Consider the following 27,755-nt stretch of genomic DNA (forward strand, 5'->3'; position numbering starts at 1 on the left):
ATATTTAGGGGTTGAAATGGGCCAAAAAACTGCTAATTTGTCAGCAGGTCGTAATTATCGCCCGATCCTCACGTACATTTGAATGGGGGTTACCGGACATTGCAAAAGCCAAGCAGTTTTGGATGGCCATCCAAAAATATTCAATGTGTGAAATAGTTTGCCAACTTTTGTAGACAAAATACGAAAATGTCCAGTCCAGTGACTTTTTGGAGAATTCACAAATACAGGAAAGACGCACTTCTGACTATTTCGTTAACGCTGATTTCGTTGAAGAATATAGTCAAATGTCTGTATCTCATATAGATGCATTTCAGTCAAAAAACAATAATAAATGTTAATCTTTTGCCATTTCTGAGAGATTATAGGTCTTTGGGAAATATTGGTTCCAGATCTAGGAAGACCATTTAAGTGCAACATCTACCAATAAATTGGAAATGAGCAAATTAGTTAAGGTTGCTATTATTCGAAAATTAGATAACGAAACCTGAGGGTTTTCTTTTATTATTTGTCACAATATCTTGTGGAATTCTTTCGAGTATCTCGCCTATATAAACTGTATCGTTTATTATAGTGTTGTAGGGTATTCAACGGTCGGCCCCGCTCGACTGTAGCCTTTGCTTACTTGTTCACTTAAAACTTTTCCCCCAATTGTAAATAAAACATCATTTTTTTCTTTTTTTCACATTCACAGTTTTCTTATTTCCTTCTTGATAGATTTTAACATGGTTTAATATAAATGTTTGTGTATTTGACACTTTCCCCCTTCACAGGTGTTTCAGATCATAGATTTTGGAGGGAAATTTTTATCCCACGAATAAAAACTAACAAGAAATTAAAAAATAATCTTATAAAATATATTTTGCTTTTACTTCGATATGAGAGCTAATCAGCCAGGGTGGCTAACTAAACTGGCGCCCAAATCATCACTAAACCTATTACAAATGCCTTAAACTAGTTTGGGTATGCATCCAATAAAGTTAGTGCATAAACACATATATTGGAATATATTTTCCTGTTTTTTTTTCTTCTTTTCTTCATAATAAAGTAGATAAAATAATAATAAGCAAAAAATATGAGTCATTACTAAGCGCTTCACTTTTGTGTTTTTTTTTTTCGGATAGAAATTTATTTATTTATTTTTAAATTTAAGTGCTCCCCACTAAAACTAACAAAAAAGTGTTTCATTTTGCATATTTGTGAGAGTTTTTTTTTATGTGTATTAGTGTGCGTGTATTGCATCATTGTACCCATTGCTTATAAATTAAATAAAGTTTATTTGTAAAATTGATATGTATGTATTGGTGTGGTGTGTGTGTTATTGGTTATTGGACGTAAAAATGATCAAAACCCGTATTTCGTTAAAGAAATTCGACAGGCCCCGAGGCTGCCTTGCTATGATGATGAAATTGTTTGGTTGTTGTTCTATTTTTGATCGCGTGACCAATTTACAAAATATGTTTTAAATAAATGTTAAAATATATAAATAAGTGTATATATTTGTAATTGGTCCCACAAACGATTCTCACAAAAAAAAGTTACGATTACCCCCTTTTCCCCATGGGAGAGTGTTCCCGCCAATATTTAAAGTAACTTAAGCTAAAACTGATGATTTCTTTGAAACGTTTTCATTTTCATCGAGTTTTGTGCTCTCTGTACTTGACGACTCGGCATCATCGTCATCACAATCGTATTCAGGATCGGGAACTTCGGGTAAATGTTCATGGTGATGTTGATGTTCTGCTTCGGCTGCCGAGGGATGGGTACCATCACCATACTTGTCCAAAGTGCGTCTGACCAAATCCTTGGTGGGTTCTTTGCGGTCCCAGCACCAACCAATCTTGGCGAAGCCATCCAAAATCATGGTGGTCAGGTTCAAGGAATATTTACCCAACTCAGCTGCTTTGTAGTCCCAGGGGAAGACATGATGGTAGTTGTGCCAGCCCTCACCCATGGCAACGAAGGAGACCAAGACATTCTCGCGGGGATTGATGCGCCTGGAAAAAAGAATGAACATTTTAAATTATGCTGTGCAAATTTTTCATATTTCTCCCAACAACTTACTTATCATAGGGACGTGTACCCCACAAATGGGCAGCACTGTTCACCGACCAGGTAAAGTTCAACGAGTACACATAACGGAACACACACTGCATCACGAAGCTCAAATACCATTCCTCACCCCAGAAATAGACGGGAATAACGGTGGGAATAATGAAACAGCAAAGCATCTTCAGTGGAATGAAATATTTCTCATGGAAACGCACCACAGGATCGGCCAATACATCACTCATGTCCAATTGACGGCCGCGACGTAAAACCTCAGGATGTTTGTGCATCATCAACCAGCCGACATGGGCAAAGAAGAAGCCACGGTTCGAATTGTGAGGATCAGCATCGGTCTCCGAATACTTGTGATGCACTCGGTGATCACGCACCCAATCGTAGAGGCTATTCTGTGGATTTCGTAAGGGAAAGGAGAGAAGAAAAACAAAATGTGATTAGAAACAAATTGATAATGCTTATGTGGAAAATATTATTGGGATTCTAGGCCTATATTTCCCTCACTATTACAAAAATATTTGAAGGTGTAAAATTTGTTTGTGAAAAAGTCAGTACGAACAGGTTTTCAAGAGAGAGAGAGAGTAGAATTTTCACGAAACCGAGCAGACTCTGCTCTTGCCGTGTACCCTTTTAAATTTTAATTTATTATACCCTCCTCCATTCTATGGAGGGTATATTTGGTTTGTCATCCCGTTTGTAACTTCTCGAAATATTCATGATAGACCCTACAAAGTATATCTGTAAGGTCTGTCTGTTTGTGTAATCAAGCTATCTTCGAACGAATTAAGAAAGAATGTTAAAATTTTGCACACATGTTTATTTTTCCAGTGGGCAGGTCGGTCCATGTTTTCGTATGGCCCCCATATAACGGTACCTCCCGATATTCGGCATTTTGATGATTTTAGCAACATCATTCACCCGAATTATTTCAAATTTCGTATTCAAAGCTTGTAATGGGAACTACAGCTCATGCCTAAAAAGATCGTACGAGGATCCACGTCTTCATATAGCCCCCGCATAAAGGTCATCATTTAAATTTTAGAACTTTTTGAGTCTTTAAACTATGAATTTTCAAAAACCCTTTGGTACATCTATCCTGCACTCCATCAGTGACCGTCATTCGAAATTTTTGAGTTGTAGGCACTACTAATTATTCTATTTTTAGTACTTTTCGTAACACTTTACAAGGAGTTTTCCAAAACATAGACTTATAAGACACCTCCGTACCGTTCAAAATTTCAAGATTCTAACTTTAGCCATTTAACCTGAGCATTTATTCTTGGTCAGTCTTCCAGTTATTCCATTACTCTTTATATATTTGACTTATATGTATATATCTGCCGCCTTCTCTGGCATATAGTTGTTTATATATGGGTCCAAATCTTAAATAATCCCATATAACTGTATGGCTCGATATTCGATATTTAAATAATATCAGAGGTATTATATCAACGAAATTTACTTTTTAATGAAAAATTTAAATCGTCTTCAATAAAGTCTCTTCTAATATCGATTTATAATGACGTAAACATTGACGTCATCACACTATGCTGACAGTGATTGAACAGTAGTAATAAAACATAATCGGTGTAATGATGGTCGAACATAATTTACTTTATGACTGCATATGTCGGTCACTCTACTTCCATTGTTGTTTAGTATTTCCCGTCACGCTTCATGATCCGGCATTTTTATACCCTCCACCATACATAGTATGGAGGATATATTAAGTTCATCATTCGGTTTGTGACTCATCGAAATAATAATTTTAGATCCAACAAAGTATATATATTCCTCATTAGCGGTAAATTCTAAGACGATTTAGTCCTGTCCCTCTATTGTAATCACGCTACAGTCTGCAGGCACGTCAAGTTCGAAGATGGGCCGATATGCCCACCATATCGTATAGCCCCCCATAACGGTACACTCCCCCCTACGATTTTCGGTATTTTGATTATTTTAGCCACATTTTCAAAGGGATTGTCCGAAATTCTACACAAGGAGATCTTTGTGAGTACTTTCCCCCAGACATACATTTGGTCTATATAGGTCCAAAATATCGTATATCCCCCCATACATCGGCACCTTCCGGTATTCGGTATTTTTAAGATTTCCCAATTCGTTCCAAGTGATGGAGGGTATTCAAAGTTCGACCCGGCCGAACTTACTAATTTTTTACTTGTTATTTATTAATAATGTTATTTTAATTTTCGTCGTGAATACATTTATCACTTACCTGACCAGCCGTTGTATAGCACAGCATTAGAATGATGCGCAATGGCAAATTCGCCTTAAACGAACGATGTGTCCAATAACGATGAGCTCCACCAGTGACACCAAATCCGACAACACCACCCATAATGTAGGCTGTAAGAAAATAGAATATTACAAACAAACGGTTGATTAGATTTTATTCTAAATTCTTAAATAAATTAATGCAAATTAATAAATACAAATCATATATAAATAAGCCATGAACTCAATAATGACCTTCAATGTTGTCCAATGTCATTTACAACAAAATGTGACATTAGATTCGTAAGATGGTTCAGTATTCAAACGGGTTTTAGCCATATACTCTGGTTTTAGCAATTCGAAATAATTTTAAAATTGTTATGAAAATTTTTTGAAGGATTTCATTGAAATATGTTTAACGTTTATTACAAAATTCTTATTCTTTTGTATTTTTTTCGGAGGGATTTCAGAGGTACAAAGGGAATTCAGAGGAAATCTATTTTTACAGACGAAAAGGGTGAAAAGCGGGTGATAAGGCTGGTTTTTTTTAATTTGAAATGAGAGTCACTGATAGATTGTAGGATAAATGTACCAAAGGTTTTTTTGGAATTTCGAACTTTAAGTTTACGAAAAGTTCTAAAATGTTATTAATCTTCTAAAAGTTTACACTGTTGGTATCTGAAGATGAGATTTGGAGACTGTTTTGAAAATGCGCACAAAATACCGAAAAATGTACCGTTGGGTCTTAAATTTTGAAACTGGATATGGAGGTCACTGTTGTTTACATAGTTTTTAGGGAAGGAGGTGGATTTGTTCGAAAAGTACTGAATGGTACTAAATTTGTCTTTGAGTGAATGGATAGAAATTAAATTTTATATTTAGGCTTCTATAGGATCACTTTTTTATAGCCCACTTATAACGGTACCTCCCGATATTCCGTATTTTGATCATTTTTGCCACTTTTCTCCACGGATTGGTCTACAAATTGGTATTTGTAGTTAATAATGGGTTCTAGATCCGGTGGCAGAACATTTAACATTTAGGTCCACGTTTTCCTATAACGATACCCACCGATATTCGGCATTTTTATAATCCTATCCACATTTACCCACGAAATTGTTTCAAATTTGGTTTTTAAGAAGATTTGGCCCCCATACAACGTAATATGTGAGAATATTCATAGAATCACTTTCTGAGTCGAATTATGCATGTCAGTCCGTGCATCCGTCCGTCCATGTATTCTTGTGAACAAAATGCAGTACGCAGTTTTAATCCGATTGAGATGAAATTTTGCAAACAATATTTGTTTGGCTCAAGGACCAACGGTATTAAAATTCGTGATAATCGGATCAGATTTAGATATAGCTCCCATATATCATCAACCGAATTCGGATTAATTGTGCGCCAAATGGCCAATATAAGTCGTAATGACCTGAATTTTGGTACATCTGACCGAATTCGGTCTAGAAGCAAGTACATCAAATTGGTTCAGATATAGCTATAGCTCCCCTATACGTGTTTCATCCGATTTGGTACCAAATGTCAGACACATCCCAGAAATACCTCTGCCAAATTTTATCAAGATCGGTACAGATTTGGATATAGCTGCCACATATATCTTGCGCCAAATAGCCAATATAAGTCCAAATGACCTGATTTTTGATACATCCGACCGAGTTCAGTCTAGAAGCAAGTACATCAAATCGGTCAAGAAAATTGGTTCAGATATAGCTATAGCTCCCATATAAATAATGTTTCATTCGATTTGGTGTTCAAGTCCCTCATATTCGTAATATGCATTCGACAACAATGGTATTTGTTGCAAGATATCTTACAGAGCTCACAATTTTTTTTGCCAAATTTTATCGACAACGACTAAGATTTGGATATAGATCTCATATATATCCTTAATCCGATTTTAGGTTTATTGTGCAAATAATGGCTAATATCAGCCAAAATGGAGTGAATTTCGGGACGTACGTTTCCATTTTTTTTGGAACTTGGCTCCGTTACATATTTATTTAATATAATCCATCTCGAAGTGATATCATGCAATCTAAAGCAACGTTATTTGGTATAAAAGATTAAAATGTCTCCGTCAAATTTGGTGAAAATCGATTCAGAATTGGATATTCCAGTCATATATTAGTTCCCTCTGAAACCAAACTATAACTGCTCTAAAGCCAAATGTTAATAGGTGGAATGATCTACTTCAATTAAATTCTTTTGTAACGGGAGCTCTACTAAATATGCAAAGTGGTGTAGGGAATCATATAGCCGGCCCCGCCCGACTTTTGACTTTTCCTTATTGGTTTTTTCTTCTATCATTAAAATTTGCCCATGCTTAATATTTTTTTCCTTTATTTATTTTGGAAAAAGTGAACATTAAAGTGAAGGCTATTGTAATACGGAAATAAAAAAATAATCACTTAACACCTTGCAGAGCTGATGTTGAAATTTAATTGAATAATAAAAATGTCATTAAATAACAATCAAAATGTGTGGAACTCACTAATAACATTTTGGTTGGAAAATATGGCATAATTATTTTCAAATTTTTCATTAGTAAATGAGTTGCAGGTATGGAAAATTTCCGCAATAATTTCGCAACTAAAAAGTTCGAAGCTTTAAAAGATTCATAATATTTAGTTGAGTTTCTTTATTTCAATTGGGCGGGCAATAAAAACGAATTGGATTTTATGAATTTAATTCAAATTATATTGAAGCTTAGGGGTAGAAGTGTTAAAGCTGGTAGGAATGACGACTGCATTTCTCGTAAATACTCTATTGTTTTGCGGAAATTATTTTGGGTTTTCAATATTTTTTTTTTTTTTTTGATTTTTGAACCTAAAATGAATACTCCCAATATCTTACGAAGAATTTTTATTTCTTTTTTTTATTTATATATACATTTATTCTTTAGCGAATGTATCTGATTAATAAGAATTTTTACATTTAATGACATTATTACTCACTGATGTTCTCCTCACATTACTATACAAAAAACACAATAAAAAATCCGACTTATTTGTCAACTCATCGCAAAATTTAGATGTGGTGAAAAAAATTGGAAAAGCCTCGACTCATTGAATTCCAATATAAAAAAGTAATTAAAAACACCTTGAGACTAATTAAAAAATGTCTACATACATTTTAGGCCGAAAGAAATCATCATCATCATCAGAAATTGCCAATGCAGGCGTTTTATGGGTATTAGCCAACAATGAAACCTGAGGAAATAAACTTGATTTGTTTATCATGGCGCTTTATATGATTTTGTAATATTTTGAGACATTATGGCTATGTTACACACACACACATACACCAATAAAATGGGGTCCATTAATTACCACTTGTGTTGGTCTCCTTTTGTGTTTCCCATTTTCCACACATTTAGCACATTTGATTGGGCGTGTAAGCCAAACAAATGTTTGTCATTGTCAGCGAATCAAAAGCAATGAATGGTTTGAAGTTTTTAACACTTCTTTTAAACTATTTTACTTTTTGTCGCTTTGTGTTATAATTTTTGTTTTTATTTATATATTTTTTTTACTTTTGTGACGTTCGCTTTTTTTGTGAAGGTGATAAATGAGTTGTAAGACGGCATAAGTGTTGACACAATTTATTAGCAGCAAAGTTAAAAGAAACTTAAGTTGCAAAATGAAGAGCACCTCAATAACAACAGCTGTTGGTCATAGTTTGAAGAAAACATTTATGGATATGAACCAGAATATCTTAAAATTAGTACCGAGGATGCAAGAATCCGGTTTTTTTAAAATTCTCTGTTACAAGGGCCATGCTATAATCATGAAATTTTCTATAAATAATTTTTCGAAAGGTTAATCCCAATAAATGTGGATTTAAAATAATTTTTCTAAAGGGCAATTCCAACTACAAAACTGGATTTTTAAAGAAATATACTAAAGGCCAATCTCAACAATAAACGCGGATTTTTAAAGAAATGTACTAAAGGACAACCTCAATAATAAACGTGGAATTTTTAAAGAAATGTACTAAAGGACAACCTCAACAATAAGCGTGGATTTTTTAAAGATTTTTTACAAAAGTCTATTCCAGCAATTAATCTGGATTTTTTAAAGAATTTTTCTAAAAATCTATTCCAGCAATTAACCTGGATTTTTTAAAGAATTTTTCTAAAAGTCTATTCCAGCAATTAACCTGGATTTTTTAAAGAATTTTTCTAAAAACTTATTCCAGCAATTAACCTGGATTTTTTAAAGAATTTTTCTAAAAGTCTATTCCAGCAATAAACCTGTTTTATTTAAAGAATTTTTCTAATGAACTATCCCAACTAGAGGATCCACATGAACCTCTATAATATAATAATTTTCGTGGACATACAGGGTGAGATGAAAAAACTGCAACCAACTTCAGACTGCTGTAATTTCTAAACCACTCGTCCGACAGCTGTTAAAATTATTCCAGTGACAGCTTTTTATATTTTTTACAAGCGTACAAAAACATTTTGGTGAGAATTTCCAGAAACGAAGTTATTTGTGATGGAATTCAAGCGTGATAGCGTGATTTCTTTATATTTGGCTGGAAAACCACAAGTGGCTATCGTTAGAGCACTCCAGCATTTAAATGTGAATAAATCTTTTGTGTCTCGTACCATCGTTCGTTGCCGTGATACTGGTAGAGTAGTAGTGGACGGAAGAAAACAGCAACATCAGCAGAAATGGTTCGAAAAGTAAACAAGCGTTTTATCGCAATGGCCGAAAAATAGCTCGTGAACTGAACATATCACAATATTCCATTCGGCAAATATTGAAAAATGAGCTCGAGGTAAAGCCATTGAAATTCCAAAATGTGCAAGAACTTACACCGCAACAGAATAGACTCAAAATAGACTCAAAAGAGTTAAAGAGTTGCTTCGCTTAGCCGAACGTTGTGAACTGCCGAATTTGGTTTTCTCCGATGAGAAAACATTCGTTGTCCAGCAGTTTGTAAGTAAACAAAATGATCGTGTTTACTTGCCAAAGAGGTTAGCTGAAGATGTGCACCTTCGGTTGGCCACCAGAACTCAAGCGCCGGCCATGGTGATGGTGTGTGCCGCCATAACAGCCGGTGGTCGCCTTCCGCTCGTATTAATCGACCGTGGAATCAGAATAAATGCCGAATATTATCGCGAAAATGTTCTGGAGGGTGTATTGAAGCCTTGGGCACGCAAACATTTTGACCGCAGACCTTGGACATTCCAAGTGGACTCTGCAGCAACGCGCTCAGCACGCGCCACCCAAGAATGGTTACAAAATGAGGTTCCTGGCTTCATTTCCAGCGCACATTGACCACCAAAATCTCCGGATACCAATCCGTTGGATAATTTTGTCTGGAGTATTTTGGAAAGCAAGGTTGGCACTAAAAAATACCAAAGTGTCGATCACTTCAAGTAAGCGCTTCGCCGGGAGTGGGCCAAAATACCGCAGAGAAACATTCGGGTAGCGTGGACGGTTTAATTGGTGTCAAAGTGACCAATTTGAACAAATTTAAACTTATTCTAAATTTGATGCTATTTCCGACATTTTTTGCTTTCATTCAATAAAATTAAAAATAAATGTAAAAAAAAAATTTGGCGTTTGATTTTGTTGCAGTTTTCTTTTTATCTCAACCTACTCTTATCTCCTCCTACTCTGAGTTCTTAAAAGTAGCCTGTTTAGATTTACAAGCATTCGTTAATACAGACCCCTTAAAAGTAATCTTTAGACACTGTTTATTGTCGTCTATACAAAATTCTGAAAAGTTGTTTTGTGCCAAATCCCGAAATTGTTATCTACGGACCCCGTATCAGATGCTTATGCCGACCCTGTAAAAGTCGTCTTTACAGACTTCTGAACAGTAATCTGTACAGTTCTCTTAAAGCCGTCTATAAAGACTTCTTAATAGTAGTCTTCGCAAGATTTTTTTATCAACCTTTAACAACGACCCATATAGACTCCCAAACAAACATCTACACGGATCACTTAACATCCATCTATACAAGCCCAGTTACCACTTAGTTTTAGTCTGTCGCCATATTATTAATTCGAATTTTATTACTAACATAGGTAAAATTGTTTAAATCAAAATATTCTATAAATAACAGTGCCTACATTACGTTAGTCGAAAGGATCACAATAACCTACCATTACGCCTCAAGACTACCACTTAAAATGTGCCCCAAAAATTGGAATTCTTAAAAAAGTGCCCTGCCTATAATACATTTTTAAAAGGCCTTTTGACAGATGTAAATGAGCACTTCTCAGGCCTGGGCAGTAGCCGATATATTAAAAGTCGTTTTACTCCAAAACAAAACCTCTTTAAATTCCCAAAAAGAAATTCCAATTATTGAGGCCAGATAACTTTTACTTTCTACAGCGATATTGTTTTCTTCTTAAACGCCACAGGTTTTAACGTCGTAAAAAGGGGAAATCACTTAACAAAACCTGATTGTGGTTGGTGGACATTGCGTCATACAGATGGTCTGATGCGGCACATTGGTCACCCGGCAAAGCGGCATGACATTGAAAGACCACGATCTACCAGGCCGACACAAAACCCCAACAACATGTGTAATGTTTTCAAAATACATACAGACAAGCATGTATTTACATCGTTTGGAAAGCATGTTAAATATGTCATCAAGCTTGTAACACAACCATGCTATAAGAAAAGTACTCCAAAATACCGGATGTAAATGTTGTGTTGTAAATTAGGTTTTTGTTTATCTCATGGTTCATAAGTGACCTCATTGTTGTTTCATGTCTTACGCATAGTTGTTTACAGAGGGTATACCTAAGTCGTCTCCGCTTGGAGAACATTCAGGTCTTCACGTGTTTTCCAAGGTAGCAAAAATCGAAACAGATGAAGATGGAAATAAGAAGAAACAAAAAAACGCAATGCGTAGACATCAACTTGTCCGCACAACCTCGACCAGATTTGGTGCTGAGCTGCCGCCGCAACTTCTGGTAATGTCTCGTATCGCCAAGTAATCTGTTTTTTATTTTTTCTTCCATACTTTTTTTTATTGAGGAACGATTGTTCAGCGATAAAGTTTGGTGTGCGTAAAAGAACAATTAACACACTGCCGCCGTCAGAGCCACGGAATCATAAACCAGACTAGGGGAAATACCGATCAATCTGAACGATAATCAACATGAATTGTTTATTGTTGTAGATTTTTTCTCATATCATCATTGCTTGAATCATTCAGTTTTTGGTTGATGGGTTGCTGCTCATTTTAATTCCTCTGAAAATGCTCAGTTTGCAAAATGTTGTTTCTTTTTTGTTCTGCACTTTAAGGTTGATCAGCAAAAAATGGTCATAAATATTAAAGACGACAAATTGTGCATTGCCAGTAAAAAGGTCGAATTGGTGGTAAACTTTTATTGACTAAACCGCATAGGGAATTTCAAAAAAAAATTTACTGAAAAAGCTTGTTTTTTTTAAATTATGCGAGAAAAATTTATTGCAAATTATTGTGATTAAACAAAAACATGTTGTCGTTTTTGGCATAATGTAAACCTATGAGAGGAATGAAATATTTATGGGTGTAAAATTACAATGGTTGTAATGAAGTTAGCCATTATGTAGGCGTTGCCAAATGTAATGGGGTTAATATCGTTGTTGACTTATAAACACATACAGCAAGTATATTTAAGGTGTGGCTTAAGAGCCGCCCATACAGACGCCTAAAAAGTCGTCTATATAGACTCCTTAACAGTCATCGTCAATACAGACGCGTTAACAGTCGTCGTCAATACAGACCTCTTAACAGTCATCTATACAGACTCCTTAACAGTCTTTAAAATTATTCCAGTGACAGCTCATTATATTGTTTACAAGCGTACAAAAGCATTTTGGTGAGAATTTTCCAGAGAAAAAGTTATTCGTGATGGAATTCAAGCGTGATGATTTCTTTATATGTGATTTCTTTATATTTGGCTGGAAAACCACAAGGGCTATCGTTAGATCACTCTAGCATTTAAATTTGAATACATCTTTTGTGTCTCGTACCATCGCTTGTTACCGTGATACTGGTAGCGTAGCCCGACGTCAAGGTAGTGGACGAAAGAAAACACCAACATCATCAGAAATGGTTCGAAAAGTAAAAGCGATTTGATCGCAATGGCCTCGTGAGCTGAACATATCGCAATATTCCATTCGGCAAATATTGAACCAGTAAAGAAAGTCTTAAAGTCGGGCGGGGCCGACTTTATGATACCCTACACCACTTTGCTAATTTAGTAGAGCTCCGCATAAAAGTTAAAAGTTCATACACGCTATGATTATAATTATAATTTAAAGTTCAAAGAACTGAATATGCCGAAGCATTTGTATCTTTTAAATTCGGACTTGTATTGCCCATTTGGTGCACAATTAACTTGAAATCGGATAAAGATATATATGGGAGCAATATCCAAATCGGAACCGATCTCGATAAAATTTGGCAAGGATATTTCTGTGCTATATTTGATATATTTCCCTAAAAATCGTCGTTACGGAGTGCATATTACAGCAGTGGGTAACAAATATAACAAATCGGATGAAAAGTATATATGGGAGCTATAGCTATATCTGAACCGATCTTCACCAAATTTGACATACTTGCTTCTAGACTCAATTCGGTCGTAAGTGCCAAATTCCATCCCATTTGGACAAATATTAGACGTTTGGTGCACAATAAAAGGTAAATCGGACGAAGTTATATATGGAAGCTATATCCAAATCTGAACCGATCTCGATAAAATTTAGCAAATGTATTTCTGAGTTGTATTTGATATATTTCCCAACATATTGTGGTTACAGAGTGCATATTACGGCTGCGGAGGACAAAAATAACAAATCGGATGAACAGTATATATGGGAGCTATAGCTATATCTGAACCGATTTCCATAAAATTTGGCATACTTATTTTCAGGCCTAATCGGGTTGTATGTGCAAAATTCCATACTATTCGGCTTGATATTACACGTTTGATGCACAATAAAAGGCAAATCGGACGAATATATATATGGGAGCTATATCTAAATTTTGACCGATTATCTCCAATTTCAATAGGGTTCGTCCTTGGGCCAAACAAATGGTTTGTGCAAAATTTCATCTGGATAGGACAATAAATGCGAACTGTACTTTGTTTACAAAAATACATGGACAGACGGACGGACGGACATGCATAAATCGACTCAGAATGTGATTCTATGCAGATCATCAAATGGAACTATGGGTCTATCTCGTTTCCTTTTGCCTGTTACAAACAAATGCACAAAGACATAATACCCTGACCACCTTGTGGTGTAGGGTATAAAAATGAGCTCGTGGTAAAGCCATTGAAATTCCAAAAAGTGGAAGAACTTACACCGCAACAGAAAGAAAATAGACTGAAAAGAGCTAAAGAGTTGCTTCGCTTGGCCGAAAGTGGTGAACTGCCGAATTTGGTTTTCTCCGATGAGAAAACATTCGTTGCCCAGCAGTTTGTAAACAAACAAAATGATCGTATTTGCTTGCCAAAGAGGTCAGCTGAAAATGTGCACCTTCGGTTGGCCACCAGAACTCAAGCACCAGCCATGGTAATGGTGTGGGCCGCCATAACAGCCGACGGTCGCACTCCGCTTGTATTATTTGACCGTGGCATCAGAATAAATGCCGAATATTATCGCGAAAAAGTATTCTGGAGGGTGTATTAAAGCCTTGGGCACACAAACACTTTTGGCCGCAGACCTTGGACATCAGAACCATCGCACTCAGCTCGCGCCACCCAAGAATGGTTACAAAATGAGGTTCCTGGCATCATTTCCTGCGCACAATCGCCTCCAACATTTCCGGATACCAATCCGTTGGACTATTGTGTCTGGAGTATTTTGTAAAGCAACGTTGACACTAAGAAAAACAAAAGTGTCGATCACCTCAAACATTCGCTTCGCCGGGAATGGATTAAAATACCGCAGAGCAACATTCGAGCAGCGTGTGACGGTTTCATTGGCCGTTTGGAGGCCATAATTCGTGCCAGTAGTGACCAATTAGAACAAATCTAAACTTATTGTAAAATTTGTTGCTATTTCCTACATTTTTTGCTTTCATTCAAAAAATTTAAAAAAAATAAATAAAAACTATGGCGTTTGCCTTTGTTTTAGTTTTTTTTATCTCACCCTGTATATGTATACATACAAGTATATATATACATATTTATTGTATACCAAATTCAAATCAATCTATTTATAGTACACGCATGTTAAATTATGCAAAACTAATGTTTGAGCAAAGATTTGTTGTAATGAACCACCATCACAAAAAAAAAACAAAAAAAAGAACAAAATTCAATCTAAACAAGCTTGTGGCATTAATTTGTCCGGTCACAAAAGAGGACCATGACAAGAATCTCCATTTCAAAACTTTAATCTAATTAGAGCCATAGAAAACTTGTCCCCTGAAAATATATTCAAATTAGTTGCCATAAAAGGTGATGTCATCCTCTTGTCAAAGCATTAAACATGTGCACGAATTTTTTGAGGGCTTTCTTTAAAGAGTGTCTTTGTTGGTGTTTTAATTCGCATATTCTCTGGTATTTATGAATAAAATATTCATATAAGATGGCGGCATGTGAAAACTGCGTTTTTTTTTTGTCTGCAAATTATTTAAATATGTTAATCATTTAAAAACGGACTTAAACTTAACACACACGAAAAAATGGGGATGCCGACAATTCACGATTAAGGCCAACAAACTGAATATAGAATTTTAAAAGGGAATTTCCAACAAAAGGTAAGATGATAAATGTTTAATTAGTGTAAGACTGTTCTTATTGATGAATTATCACTACTGAAGAGCCCTGAATCAGGTGTAAATGTTTATTTAAATATTTACATATTTATATATGCATGTAAATGTAAGCCATAAGTGATATAAATTTGTTTAACAAATATATAAATGAAATATACCAACCCCCATACAGGCTTCTTCAATACAATTCGAAATAATTACGAGGAGTCTTATGGGCAAAATATAAGGGTTTTTGCAAACAAATGTTGTTGTAATTTGACGTTTCCCATTTCCAGATAATAAGGATCCTTGCAGCAGAAATTCACTTTTTAATATGAGTAGGGAGTGAAACTCACTCGAGAATACGAAAACTCCTATGACACTTGAATAAGAACGAGTAGTAAGTTTTGAGTGGGTTTTCGAGTGAGAGTAAAATTCGCTCGTAATCGAGCACATTACTTTCTTTTGCCGAGTTCTTCCTCAGGTTTTGTCATGCTGTTGTTTTACTTGTAGGTATGTGTATTTTCTTAATAGCTTCAAATATAACAAAGTTGAAAATGAAATCGGCAATCTGCGTTCAGGTTGTTCAAACTGTTGACCCTTTTTGGCAAGGTTCTGAAGGAGTGACCTTTGTGTTTGTTTGTTTTGGTTTTGTATTGGAAATTTGAAGAAAATCGGATGCTTATTTGGCGTTTTATGAGAAATGTAGTTATTTAAAATGTTGAGCTTTGGTGCGGGAGGTGATGAAGTGGACCGATATTCTCCATTTTATTTATTTCTAAAAAGATTTGGATTTGCAACGTTTGAGCAAAGTAAACAATTAAGTCAAATATTTTCTTTGATAATTTTGACCTTTTGTGGGGGAGATAAGAAGTGGGCCGATACTGCCCATCTCCGAACTAGACCTAAGTTTAATAATGATATTACGATGTATTCAAAGGGACAAAAGGTGGGAATACATAAAGCGCTTATTCGGCGGGCTTAAGTCATCGGCAAGCTTAACAGGGTCCTCTTTCCCAGCTAATTATTCCAAGCCCGTTCGGTTCATTCTTCAGAGTATCTATCCAATAAACGAAATATTTATACCCAACACTACACTGTGGTACAGGGTATTATGTCTTTGTTTGTAACAAGCAGAAGGAAAAGAGATAGACCCATAGTTCCTTTTGATGATCTCTGTGGAATCACATCCTGAATCGATTTATGCATGTTCGTTCGTCTGTCCATTTATTTTTGTAAACAAAGTCCAGGTCGCATTTATTGTCTGACTGAAAATTTCCACAAATTTATTTGGCTCTACGACGAACGTTTGGGAAATTTGTAGTAATCGGGGCTGATTTGGATATACCCTTCATATATAGTGTCGTCCGAATTTATAATCAAATCAATTTTTGCACATGCGGCCAGGTTTAGTTTTGAAGTATGTCTGGCGATTTTGATGAATATCGATTCAGATTTAGATATACAGGGTGATATGAGAAACTGCAACCAACTTCAGACTGCTGTCATTTCTAAGCCACTCGTCCGACACCTGTTGCAATTATTCCGGTGACAGCTCATTATATTGTTTTCAAGCGTAAATAGCATTTTGGTGAGAATTTTCCTGAAAAAAGTTATTTGCGATGGAACTCAAGCGTGATGGCGCGTTTTCTTTATATTTGGCTGGAAAACCACAAGTGGCTATCGTTAGAGCACTCCAGCATTTAAATGTAAATAATTCTTTTGTGTCTCGTACCATCACTCGTTACCGTTATACTGGTAGCGTAGCCCATCGTCAAGAAAGTGGATGGAAGAAAACAGCAACATAAGCAGAAATTCGAAAAATAAAGAAGCGAATTGATCGAAACCAGCGTCGCAGTGGCCGAAAAATGGCTCGTGAGCTGAACATATCGTAATTTTCCATTCGGCAAATATTGAAAAATGAGGTCGGGGTAAAGCCATTGAAATTCCAAAAAGTGGAAGAACTTACACCGCAACAGAAAAAAATAGACTCAAAAGAGCTAAGAGTTGCTTCGCTTGGCCGAAAGTGGTGAAAATATTCTGGAGGGTGTATTAAACCTTGGTCACGCAAACATTGTGGCCGCAGACCTTGATCATTCCAACAGGGATCAGCACCATCGCACACGCTTCTTTTCAGCATACAATGGCCACCAAAATCTCCGGATACCAATCCGTCGGACTATTGTGTCTGGAGTATTTTGTTAAGCAAGATTGCCACTAAAAACCAGTAAGGAAAGCTCAAAAGTCAGGCGGGGCCGACTATATGATACCCTACACCACTATGCATATTTAGTAGAGCTCTCGTGAAAAGGTTTATACAGGGCATTTCAGAGCTCTATGAAATATTTGGTACAAAATCAAAATCTATCTAATTCTATCGTACATGCCATTTGGGCTGATATTGGCCATTTGATGCACAATTAACACGAAATTGGATGAAGATATATATGGGAGCTATAGCTACATCTGAACCGATTTTTACTAAAATTGGTGTACTTGCTTCTAAGCTGGTTTCGGTCGGATTTGCCAAAATTGATGCTATTACGGCCATTTGGTGGTCAATCACCCGAAATCGGATGAAGATACACAGGGAGCTATATCCAAATATGAACCGATTTCGATAAAATTTAAAACAGCTATTCCTGTGCTCCATCTAATACCTGGTACCAAATATCACGGTTGTGGAGTGAATATTACGAATGTAAGGGACTAAAACACTAAATCGGATGAAACATATATATGGTTGCAATATCTATATCTGAACCGATTTTCATTAAATTTGATATACTTGCTTCTAGGCTAAAGTTGGTCCGATGTACTAAAATTAAGTCCATTTAGACTTATATCGGCCATTTGGTGCACAATTAACCCGAAATCGAATGAAGATATATATGGGAGCTATATCCAAATCTGAACCGATTTCGATAAAATTACAAACAGCTATTTCTGTGCTCCATCTAATACCTGGTATCAAATATCACGGTTGTGGAGTGCATAGTAGGAATGTGAGGGACTTAAACATCAAATCGGATAAAAGATATATGTGGGAGCTATAGCTATATCTGAACCGATTTTCTCCAAATTTGATATACTTGCTTCTAGGCCGAACTCGGTTGGGTGTGCCAAAATTCAGGTAATTTGGACTGATAGTGGACATTTGGTGCACATTTAACCCGAAATCGGATGAAGATATATATGGAAGCTGTATCTAAATTTGATCCGATTCTCACCAATTTCAATAGGGTTCGTCCTTGGGCCAAAAAAGTATTGTTTGGAAAATTTCATCTCAATCGCATAATAAATGCGACCTGCATTTTGTTCACAAGAATACATGGACAGACGGACGGACGGACAGACGGACTGACATGCATAAATCGACTCAGAAAGTGATTCTATGAAGGTTCTCAAAAGTAACTATGGGTCTGTCTCGTTTCCTTCTCCATGTTACAAACAAATGCACAAAGACATAATACCCTTACCACTATGTGGTGTAGGGTATAAATACCAAAGTGTCGTTCGCCCCAAGCAAGCGCTTCGCCGGGAATATACCAAAATAGAGTAACATTCGGGCAACGTGCGACAGTTTCATTGGCCGTTTGAAGGTCATAATTCGTGCCAAAGGTGGTCAATTCGAACAAATCTAAACTTATTCTAAAATTTGATTCTATTTCCGAAATTTTTTTCTTTCATTCAACAAAATTAAAAAAAAATTGAAATAATGTAAAAATTATGGCGTTATCAGATACAGCTCAGATATTCCTCTCTTAAATTGTATCGTGATCGTTCCAGATTCGGATATAGCTCCCACATATATCTTCGATTTTAAGTATGTTGCCCAAATGGAGCCCTCAGCTTTATAGCTACAGAAAGTATATATAATTTTCCATAGTCTAATGTCTCTTTTTGGACGAAATCCATTTTAAAATATTTGGATACGATGTGACTATACTTGTCTCTCTAGTGCTTTATACTCTCAGGCTAAGGTAACAGTCTGAGGGTTAAATACTGAGTATAAATATTTTGGAAATCATATATTTGAAATAATCCATAATAGCTGAATAAAGGTCAATACAACCAAACAACATCACTAATTGATGCAAATTTTGGTTTACTTTCAAATGACATACGTTATTATTTTCAAAGTTCCAAATTGGTAAAACAGAAACATGTATTGTGTGTTATTTCATTTGATGTGTAACGCAATGTTAATTAATTATCGAATTATTGGAACACCCCATGTGACCACTGCCAGACAGGCCAATAATCAAACCGGCAGTCCGGTTACGAAAAAAGATCCCAAAGTAAAACATGAAATTAATTTCTCTTTCACATTAGTGGTTCAAATCAAAAACCTTTTTTTCTTGCTGTCAAATCTTTCACTGCACACAGACACACACACGTGCACACTTATTTGTGGTATGTGAATGTTGCTGCCATATCCATATCCATGGGCCAAAACGACCCCATCATGCTCAAAACAAAACCCAAATAAATTCAAATCGAAATGAAAACTTACATAACATTTTGAAAAAAGAAAAAACAGACACACTCACATAGCTCACACATAATACACAGTCAGCAAAAAGAAAATTAGGAGGTTATTTTGAAGACCCAAAAAAAAAAAAAATGCAAAATATTATCTCTGTTGCTTTTTTTTCATTTCAGCTAGTCATGGCAATACAAACTAAAAAACCCAAAAAACAAAAACTCATAACCCTTCAACATCACGCATACATCCCTCCATCCATCCCATCCTCTGTGTTTCCAAAAACTAAGATGCTATGAAATTTACTTTGCCGTAAAAAATGACTGATGAAACGTTTATTTTGTTTATTCGTCTGTTTTTTTTTGTTTGTCGCTGAAGATATTTTGTAAGAGTTTTACGCCTTAGCAGTCGGTTGGGTGCTCACATACCCCCACATACATTCAAACATCACATTATCATCTTTGGGGCCACAGCTACACACAAAAACCCCTCCACAAATAAACAAAAGAAACCAAAAATTTACTTCAAAGAAAACAACAAAAAATATCATTGTCACCGCAATAATTACGCTTTTAAATTTTGGCAATTACCCTGAATGTCGGCGTGGAATTCACGCATTACCGCTCATGCTTCTGTCGCTGTTGTTGCTGGTGGTGGTGAAGCGAATCCATTTAATCCCTCCACTACTACAACCAAGTAATTTGCCAAATAGGTACTATACAATTGCTGCCGTTGTGAATCATTCATAATTGTCAATGATAAAAAGTAGCGCACCTTAATTTGCACTGCACTTAAGTTTCGAATGTAAAACTGTTGACATTCGTCCCTCAAACCAAACGCATGAACTGATGATATGCCATTGCCAGGTGATTTCATGATAGGATAGATTTTTGCCTTTTTATGTTTTTTTTTTTTTTTTTGTTTTGAGTAAGTTGACCTTCACAATTCAAGCCTCACATTTTGGTGAAATTTTGTTATTTCTAATTAGGTTTCATTACCACTTGGATGGAATAGAGCAATTATGATGATTTCATTTAAGAGGGAGGGTGACCATTCATTTCATTACAAATAACCTTACCAATCCAGTATTTTGACAAGGACATGTCGCACTAAATAAAAGTAAACAAGTAAAAAAGGAGCTAAGTTCGACCAGGCCGAACTTTTAATACCCTTCACCATTTTGAAGGAACTTGAAAAATTTCCTAAAAAATTCCTTCGAAAAGTACCGCTCAGAGAAAAATCGTTATATGGGGGCTATACAAAGACGTGGACTGGAATAGACAATTTTCTGTTAAGGAACTTCAAATACGAAATTTGAAACAATTCAGGTGAATGATGTCGCTAAAATCATCAAAATACCGAATATCGGGAGGTACCATTATTTGGGGGCTATAGGAAGACGTGGACCTGCATACGAAATTTTTTAGGCATAAGCTGTAGTACCCGTAACAAACTTCGAAGACGACATTTGAAACCAGTAAAGAAAGTCTTAAAGTCGGTCGGGGCCGACTTTTTGATACCCTACACCACTTTGTTAATTTAGTGGAGCTGCGCATAACAGTTAAAAGTTTTTAAGGAAGATTTCAATCATACACGCTATGATCATAATTATAGTTTAAAGTTCAATGGACTAAATATTGCGAAGCATTTGTATCTTTTAAATTCGGACTTGTATTGCTCATTTGGTGCACAATTAATTTGAAATCGGATAAAAATATATATGGGAGCTATATTCAAATCGGAACCGATCTCGATAACATTTGGCAAATATATTTCTGAGCTGTATTTGATATATTTCCTTGAATATCGTTGTTACGGAGTGCATATTACGGCTGTGGGTAACAAATATGACAAAACGGATGAACAGTATATATGGGAGCTATAGCAATATCTGAACCGATCTTCACCAAATTTGACATACTAACTTCTAGACTCAATTCGGTCGTAAGTGCCAAATTTCATCCCATTTGAGCAAATATTAGACGTTTGGTGTACAATAAAAAGTAAATCGGACTAAGTTATATATCCAAATCTGAACCGATTTCGATAAAATTTAGGAAATGTATTTCTGAGCTGTATTTGATATATTTCCCCAAATATTGTTGTTACAAAGTGCATATTACGGCTGCGAACGACAAAAATAGCAAATCGGATGAAAAATATATATGGGAGCTATAGCTATATCTGAACCGTGCAACCGTGTATGTGCAAAATTCCATACAATTCGGGCTGATATTACACGTTTGGTGCACAATAAAAGACAAATCGGACGAAGATATATATGGGAGCTATATCCAAATTTTGACCAATTATCTCCAATTTCAATAGGGTTCGTCCTTGGGCCAAACAAATGATTTGTGCAAAATTTCATCTGGATAGGGCAATAATTGCGAACTGTACTTTGTTTACAAAAATACATGGACAGACGGAGGGACGGACATGCATAAATCGACTCAGAATGTGATTCTATGCAGATCATCAAAAGGAACTATGGGTCTATCTCGTTTCCTTTTGCCTGTTACAAACAAATGCACAAAGACATAATACCCTGACCACCTTGTGGTGTAGGGTATAAAGATGTTAATTTTGGCTTGGCTGATCTTCTTATACCTCCCCACCATATGAAAACTTGACTTATGTTCAATTTGGTACAATTTGGTATTGGGCGAACAGATAATCCTAGAATTCTGAAATTTGGTATTGGGGTCACTGTTCATATGTAGCCTGGACATATTAGGGTGGTTTTTAGAAATGTGTAATATAAATGTACGAAAATTACTGAATGGTAATATATTTGGTATTGAGTGAATATAGAAATAATATAGATAGGATAGAGATAAAATTCTGAAATTTGATATTTAGATTACTGATGGTATCTGTGTTTGAGATTTGACAGTGGTTTGGAAATCCGTCCTATACTTGTAGGAAAAGTACTAGGGGGTACTAAATTGGGTATGGGATAAAGGGATAGGACTGGAATCCTCCAATTTGATATTGAGGTCTCTGGTGGTATCTGGAATTAAGATATGGAGGTGGTTTTGGAAATTCGTATTATAAAAAAATAAAAATTTCCATTTCATACAAAAATATGGCTTGGACTTTTAAAGTGCCATTGAATGGGGACAATTGTTACATGATTTTCTTCAAAACCTGACTTCACATCATTTGATTTTGACGAGGATGTATTATACGTATTGTAATTTGAAAATATCAACTTGCAGTCATTTTTAGGTGGAATACTACCATAACCTTCAAAAAAAAACTAAAATCGGTCACCAGAATATTAGGACTTTGATCATGAATGCCTCAAATCCATTAGACCTGTTTTAATGAAGCGAAAAAGATCTGAACCAACGCTTCTGTCGGAATACCTCGTCATAGAATCAGAGAAATTTTTTATTTTTTTTACATACAGTAGTATTTTTAAAAATATACATATGCGTTTTTCTTATTCTTTCAAACAAATGTATACAAATAATTAATGTAGACAAAAAAATTAATAATTACAAATTCAGCCAAGACTTCCTGAACAAAAAAAAAACAATATGATACAGCAATAAATTCTTTGCGGTTAATTTTTAATTCTCACCCGAAATTTTGTATTGCAGTTATAAAGAATGACGTAGCTATTACGAAAACAATTCATTAATTGGGATTTTTTTTCCTCGAAGCTGAAACAACAAATATTACATCATATTGCAGAATTTTTTCTTGAATGGAAACGTAATTTCTTGATAATAAGGTCAATATTTTCGAAATGTATGCGAATTGGAACGAACGTTTTTATATTAATTCAGAACAGAAATTAAGGTTATTATCTTATATATGGATATATTAAAAATTTGCATTTTTGGGAAGTAAAACAGAACAGATTAAAATGAGTCAATTACTGACAAGTACAATCAAATTAATTTATTATAAAGGGTTTTTAGCTATGGATAGGTCTAAAAGACCTATATTAGATAAATTTCAGTCATAATCTCATATGTAATTCAAATAACTTGGTTATTGCTCTTGTGGCTGATCGAAATAGTCATTATACACTCAGTCATATGACTAGAGAGGGTGTATACAGGGTGGGATGAAAAAACTGCAACCAACTTAAGACTGCTGTCATTTTTAAGCCACTCGACGCTCATTATATTGGTAACAAGCCTACAAAAGCATTTTTGAGAGAATTTTCCAGAAAAACAGTTATTCGTGATGGAATACAAGCGTGTTTTCCTTATATTTGGCTGGAAAATCACAAGTGGTTATCGTTAGAGCACTCCATCATTTAAATGTGAATAAATGGTTTGTGTCTCGTACCATCGCTCGTTACCGTGATACTGGTAGCGTAGCCCGACGTCAAGGAAGTGGACGGAAAAAAACAGCAATATCAGCAGAAATGGTTCGAAAAGTAAAGAAGCGACTTGATCGAAACCCGCGTCCCAGTGGCCGAAAATATGCTCGTAAGCTGAACATATCGCAATATACCATTCTGCAAATATTGAAAAATGAGCTCGGGGTAGAGCCATTGAAATTCCAAAAAGTGCAAGAACTTACACCGTAACAGAAAGAAAAGAGACTCAAAGAGCTAAAGAGTTGCTTCGCTTGGCCGAAAGTGGTGAACTGCCGAATTTGATTTTCTCCGATGAGAAAACATTTGTTGTCCAGCAGTTTGTAAAAAACAAAATGATCGTGTTTACTTGCCAGAGAGTTCAGAGGCCACCAGAACTCAAGCGCCGGTCATGGTGATGATGTGGGCCGCCATAACTGCCAAAGGTCGCTCTCCGCTCGTATTAACCGACCGTGGAATCAGAATAAATGCCGAATTTTGGTCGCAGACCAACAGGATTCAGCACCATCGCACTCAGCTCGCGCCAACCAAGAATGGTTACAAAATGAGGTTCCTCGTTTCATTTCCAGCGCACAATAGCCACCAAAATCCAATACCAAAATACTATTGTGTCTGGTGTATTTTGGAAAGCAAGATTGGCACTAAAAAATACCAAAATGTCGATCAACTCAAGCAAGCGCTTCATCGGGAATGGGCCAAAATACCGTAGAGCAACATTAGGGCAGCGTGTGACAGTTTCATTGGCCGTTTGAAGGCCATAATTCGTGCCAAAGGTGACAATTCGAACAAATCTAAACGTATTCTAAAATTTGATGCAATTTCGAAATTTTTTGCTTTTATTAAAAAAAAATTAAAAAAATGTAAAAATTATTGCGTTTGACTTTGTTGCAGTTTTTTTTATCTCACCCTATACATTTGTCGGCTAACCGTTTGATACTTTTTAACTTATTATCCAGTCAATTTAGACCAGGGTCGACCAAAATGTGACAAGGCCAAAATGCATGTGTATGCACATTTTTTTCTGAGAACATTTATATCACCAACAATTTTCGAATTCGGATTAATTTTCGAATTCGAATTAATTTTCGAATTCGAATTAATTTTCGAAAGATATTTAAACATGAACTCTCATTTTAAATGATATTTCTAAATGCAAATGTTCGGTGAAATTTCATTTCGTTTTAATCTTTCTTCTCTTGTGTATTTCATTCTTTCTCCTTCTCTTTTAAATAAAGAAATGAATCCAAACTATTTCGGCTTTGTCTTTTTCGTCGTTCGTAATTAATATTCGTATTAGTTTCGAATGATGTTAATGATTCTAATATGGAAAATAAGTATTGTTTGGTTTAATTAAGAATGTGTGGTAAAATTAAATAAATGCATACACATATTCAATGTGGAAGCTTATATTAATAGAAACTGAGTGAAATCGCGAGTGAGTGAATGTGGCGAAATTTGTATTTTCTTTGAATGAAATCATTTTGTATTTTCTTTATGACACTGTTAGCAATTTGAATGGTCGCAATATCTTAATGGAAATAGATTTCAGATTTCTGAATGTGTACATGTGTTCATATTTTCAAAAAGTATCTGTAGATTTATTTTATGCATCATCATATATAGAAATAACGAAATGATATGCTTATCCCCTCCAGGTAAATGCTGTGTGGGGACTTTTTTTTCAGATGTATGATTCTCACATAAATTTTGAAACATCAATTCATAATACAAGTTCAATGCCTTAATGTTGTCAGTTAACATATTCTCACACGCACACATACATGTATCTATAACATATGTATATATATATATATTAAAAAGTTTTTTTTTTCTTTTTTATATCATAAAAAATAGTTTTAGTATTAATAATACATAACCTGTGGCAGTTTTTATTGTGATACTATGTAAATGTACGCGGAAAAAGTAAACATTGAGACAACCGGCTCCGGCTTCAGATATTTGAATTTCAAAATCAAGACAACGTGGCCGGGAGACAGACTATTTTTTTTTTTTAATTTCAAAATGGGAATTTCACAAGAAAAAACTTGATATTATTATAAAGGCAGTTGGAAAGATTCCAATAATCGTTGATTTTGAAAAAAAGTATGTATTCATCGAATTTTCAATGGATGTTTTATAAGACCCTTCACTCTTTTGCCAAAATGGAGGAATTAAAAAGAAACATTTATATTTTGAAAAATTGTGTTATACGCATACCAGAATTATAGTATGTTTTTTTTTCAAAATTATTCACTTGACAACATATCATTGTTAAAATATATATACTTAAATCTATTGTACAGGAATGCATACATGAGAACCTGCTTTCTGTGGATCTATATTTGAAAAGATAAATTGCGGGAAATTTCCTTTTTTATACCGTCAGCCATATGGCTAGAGAGGTTATATATATCACATGATACGGTCAAAACGTGCCTAGTTGAAATAACGGTTTTGGACCCTAGGTCACTTTGGACCAAATCCGTTTCTGGACATTTGGAGTGTCTGGCTGGCTGGTGCGCACGATAACTCTCGAAGGGATTATCCGATTTGTTCCGAACTTGGTGCATCGTAATATTTTTGTCAAACTTAGGTCGAGTTCGGAGATCGGCAATATCGGTCGGCCCCTCTTCAGGCGCCTCTCCCACAAAAGGTCGAAATTTTTAAAAAATATATTTTCTGCACAGAAAGATAAATGATAATCCTAATATTTGCAACAATGCTAGGTTAGGTGCAAAAATGGACAATATCGGTCCACTACATCAAGTACCTCCCCAACAAAGGGCCAAAAGTTTGAATAATTACAACTCTTATAAAATGTGATGTAACGTTAACGTGGAATATATCGGTCCACTCCTTCTGGTACCTCCCCCACAAAATGTCGAAATTTTTAAAACGCGAAATAAACATCCGATTCCATTAAGACTTGGCACATCTAAATATTTCTATCAACACAGGATCTGCTATAAAGGCGGTAGCGATTGGAACATTCCTTCTGGTAATTTCCCCACAAAGGGTCCAAGTTTTGAATAACAAAAACGTTTATCAAATCCGAAATAAGCATAAGGTTCTCTTTATATTTCACACATTCCATTATTTCTTCTAACACAAGATCTGTTGTGAAGATGGGATACATCGGTCTACTCCTTCTGGTACATCCCCCACAAAGGGTCAAAATTTTGAATATCCATGGAGTTCATAAACGCGATTTTTACATCCGATTCCATTTAGACCTGGCACATCTCAATATTTTCATCAACACAAGATCTGATATAAAGTAGAGATCGGACTTTTTCTACTGGTACCTCCCCCACATAGGGTTCAAGATTTTGAGAAACCAAACGCTCAAAGTAAGTCAAATAAGCATTCAACTCTATTCAAATTTCACACATACAAACACCTTTATTTAATTAGGTTCGATATGAAATGAACAATATTGACCCATCCCCTTAGAACTAACTCCATAGAGGGTCAAGATTTTGAATAATCGTAAAAAAAGTCAAAATATATTTAAATAATTAAACATTGGCTGAGGGTATACGCCTGTCGGCAGAACGAACTGATACTCTTTAACTTGTTTTAAATATCGAAATATATAAACGAATATTGATATAACTGTATAACTATAACTGACTCTCGGTCAATGCCCAGATACAACGGCTGAAACTAGAATCTTGGTAAAGCTGGATTTTTGGAAAATATTACTAAAAGGATACAAAAAATACTGAAATCAAGTTAAAATTGAATTCTTTGTATTGGACAAACGGAATGAACTAGAATTCAGAAATTTGCAAAAAGGAAATTTGAAAATTCGACCTTTAAGACTACGAAAAGTTCTGAAATGGTACTTAAATGGTACCTTTTGGTATTATGTGAAC

The 27,755-nt window shown here is 35.3% G+C and overlaps 1 protein-coding gene across 4 annotated transcripts in view; it reads right to left on the minus strand.

The window, feature by feature from the left end:
• Positions 1-1,096: 1,096 nt before the first annotated feature.
• LOC101887561 (acyl-CoA Delta-9 desaturase) overlaps positions 1,097-27,755 on the minus strand; it is a 79,105-nt gene continuing 52,446 nt past the window's right edge. For all 4 annotated transcript variants that reach the window (XM_059121551.1, XM_005179649.4, XM_059121548.1 and 1 more), the window contains 3 exons: positions 4,298-4,428; positions 2,062-2,453; positions 1,097-1,994 (listed from right to left, as the gene is read on the minus strand). In XM_059121551.1, the coding sequence (XP_058977534.1) occupies positions 1,592-1,994; positions 2,062-2,453; positions 4,298-4,428 (926 nt within the window). In that variant the 3' untranslated portion in view covers positions 1,097-1,591. The remainder of the gene's footprint in view (positions 1,995-2,061; positions 2,454-4,297; positions 4,429-27,755) is intronic.

Source organism: Musca domestica, unplaced genomic scaffold (assembly GCF_030504385.1).
Source record: "Musca domestica strain aabys unplaced genomic scaffold, Musca_domestica.polishedcontigs.V.1.1 1, whole genome shotgun sequence".
Classification (NCBI taxonomy): Eukaryota; Metazoa; Arthropoda; class Insecta; order Diptera; family Muscidae; genus Musca; species Musca domestica.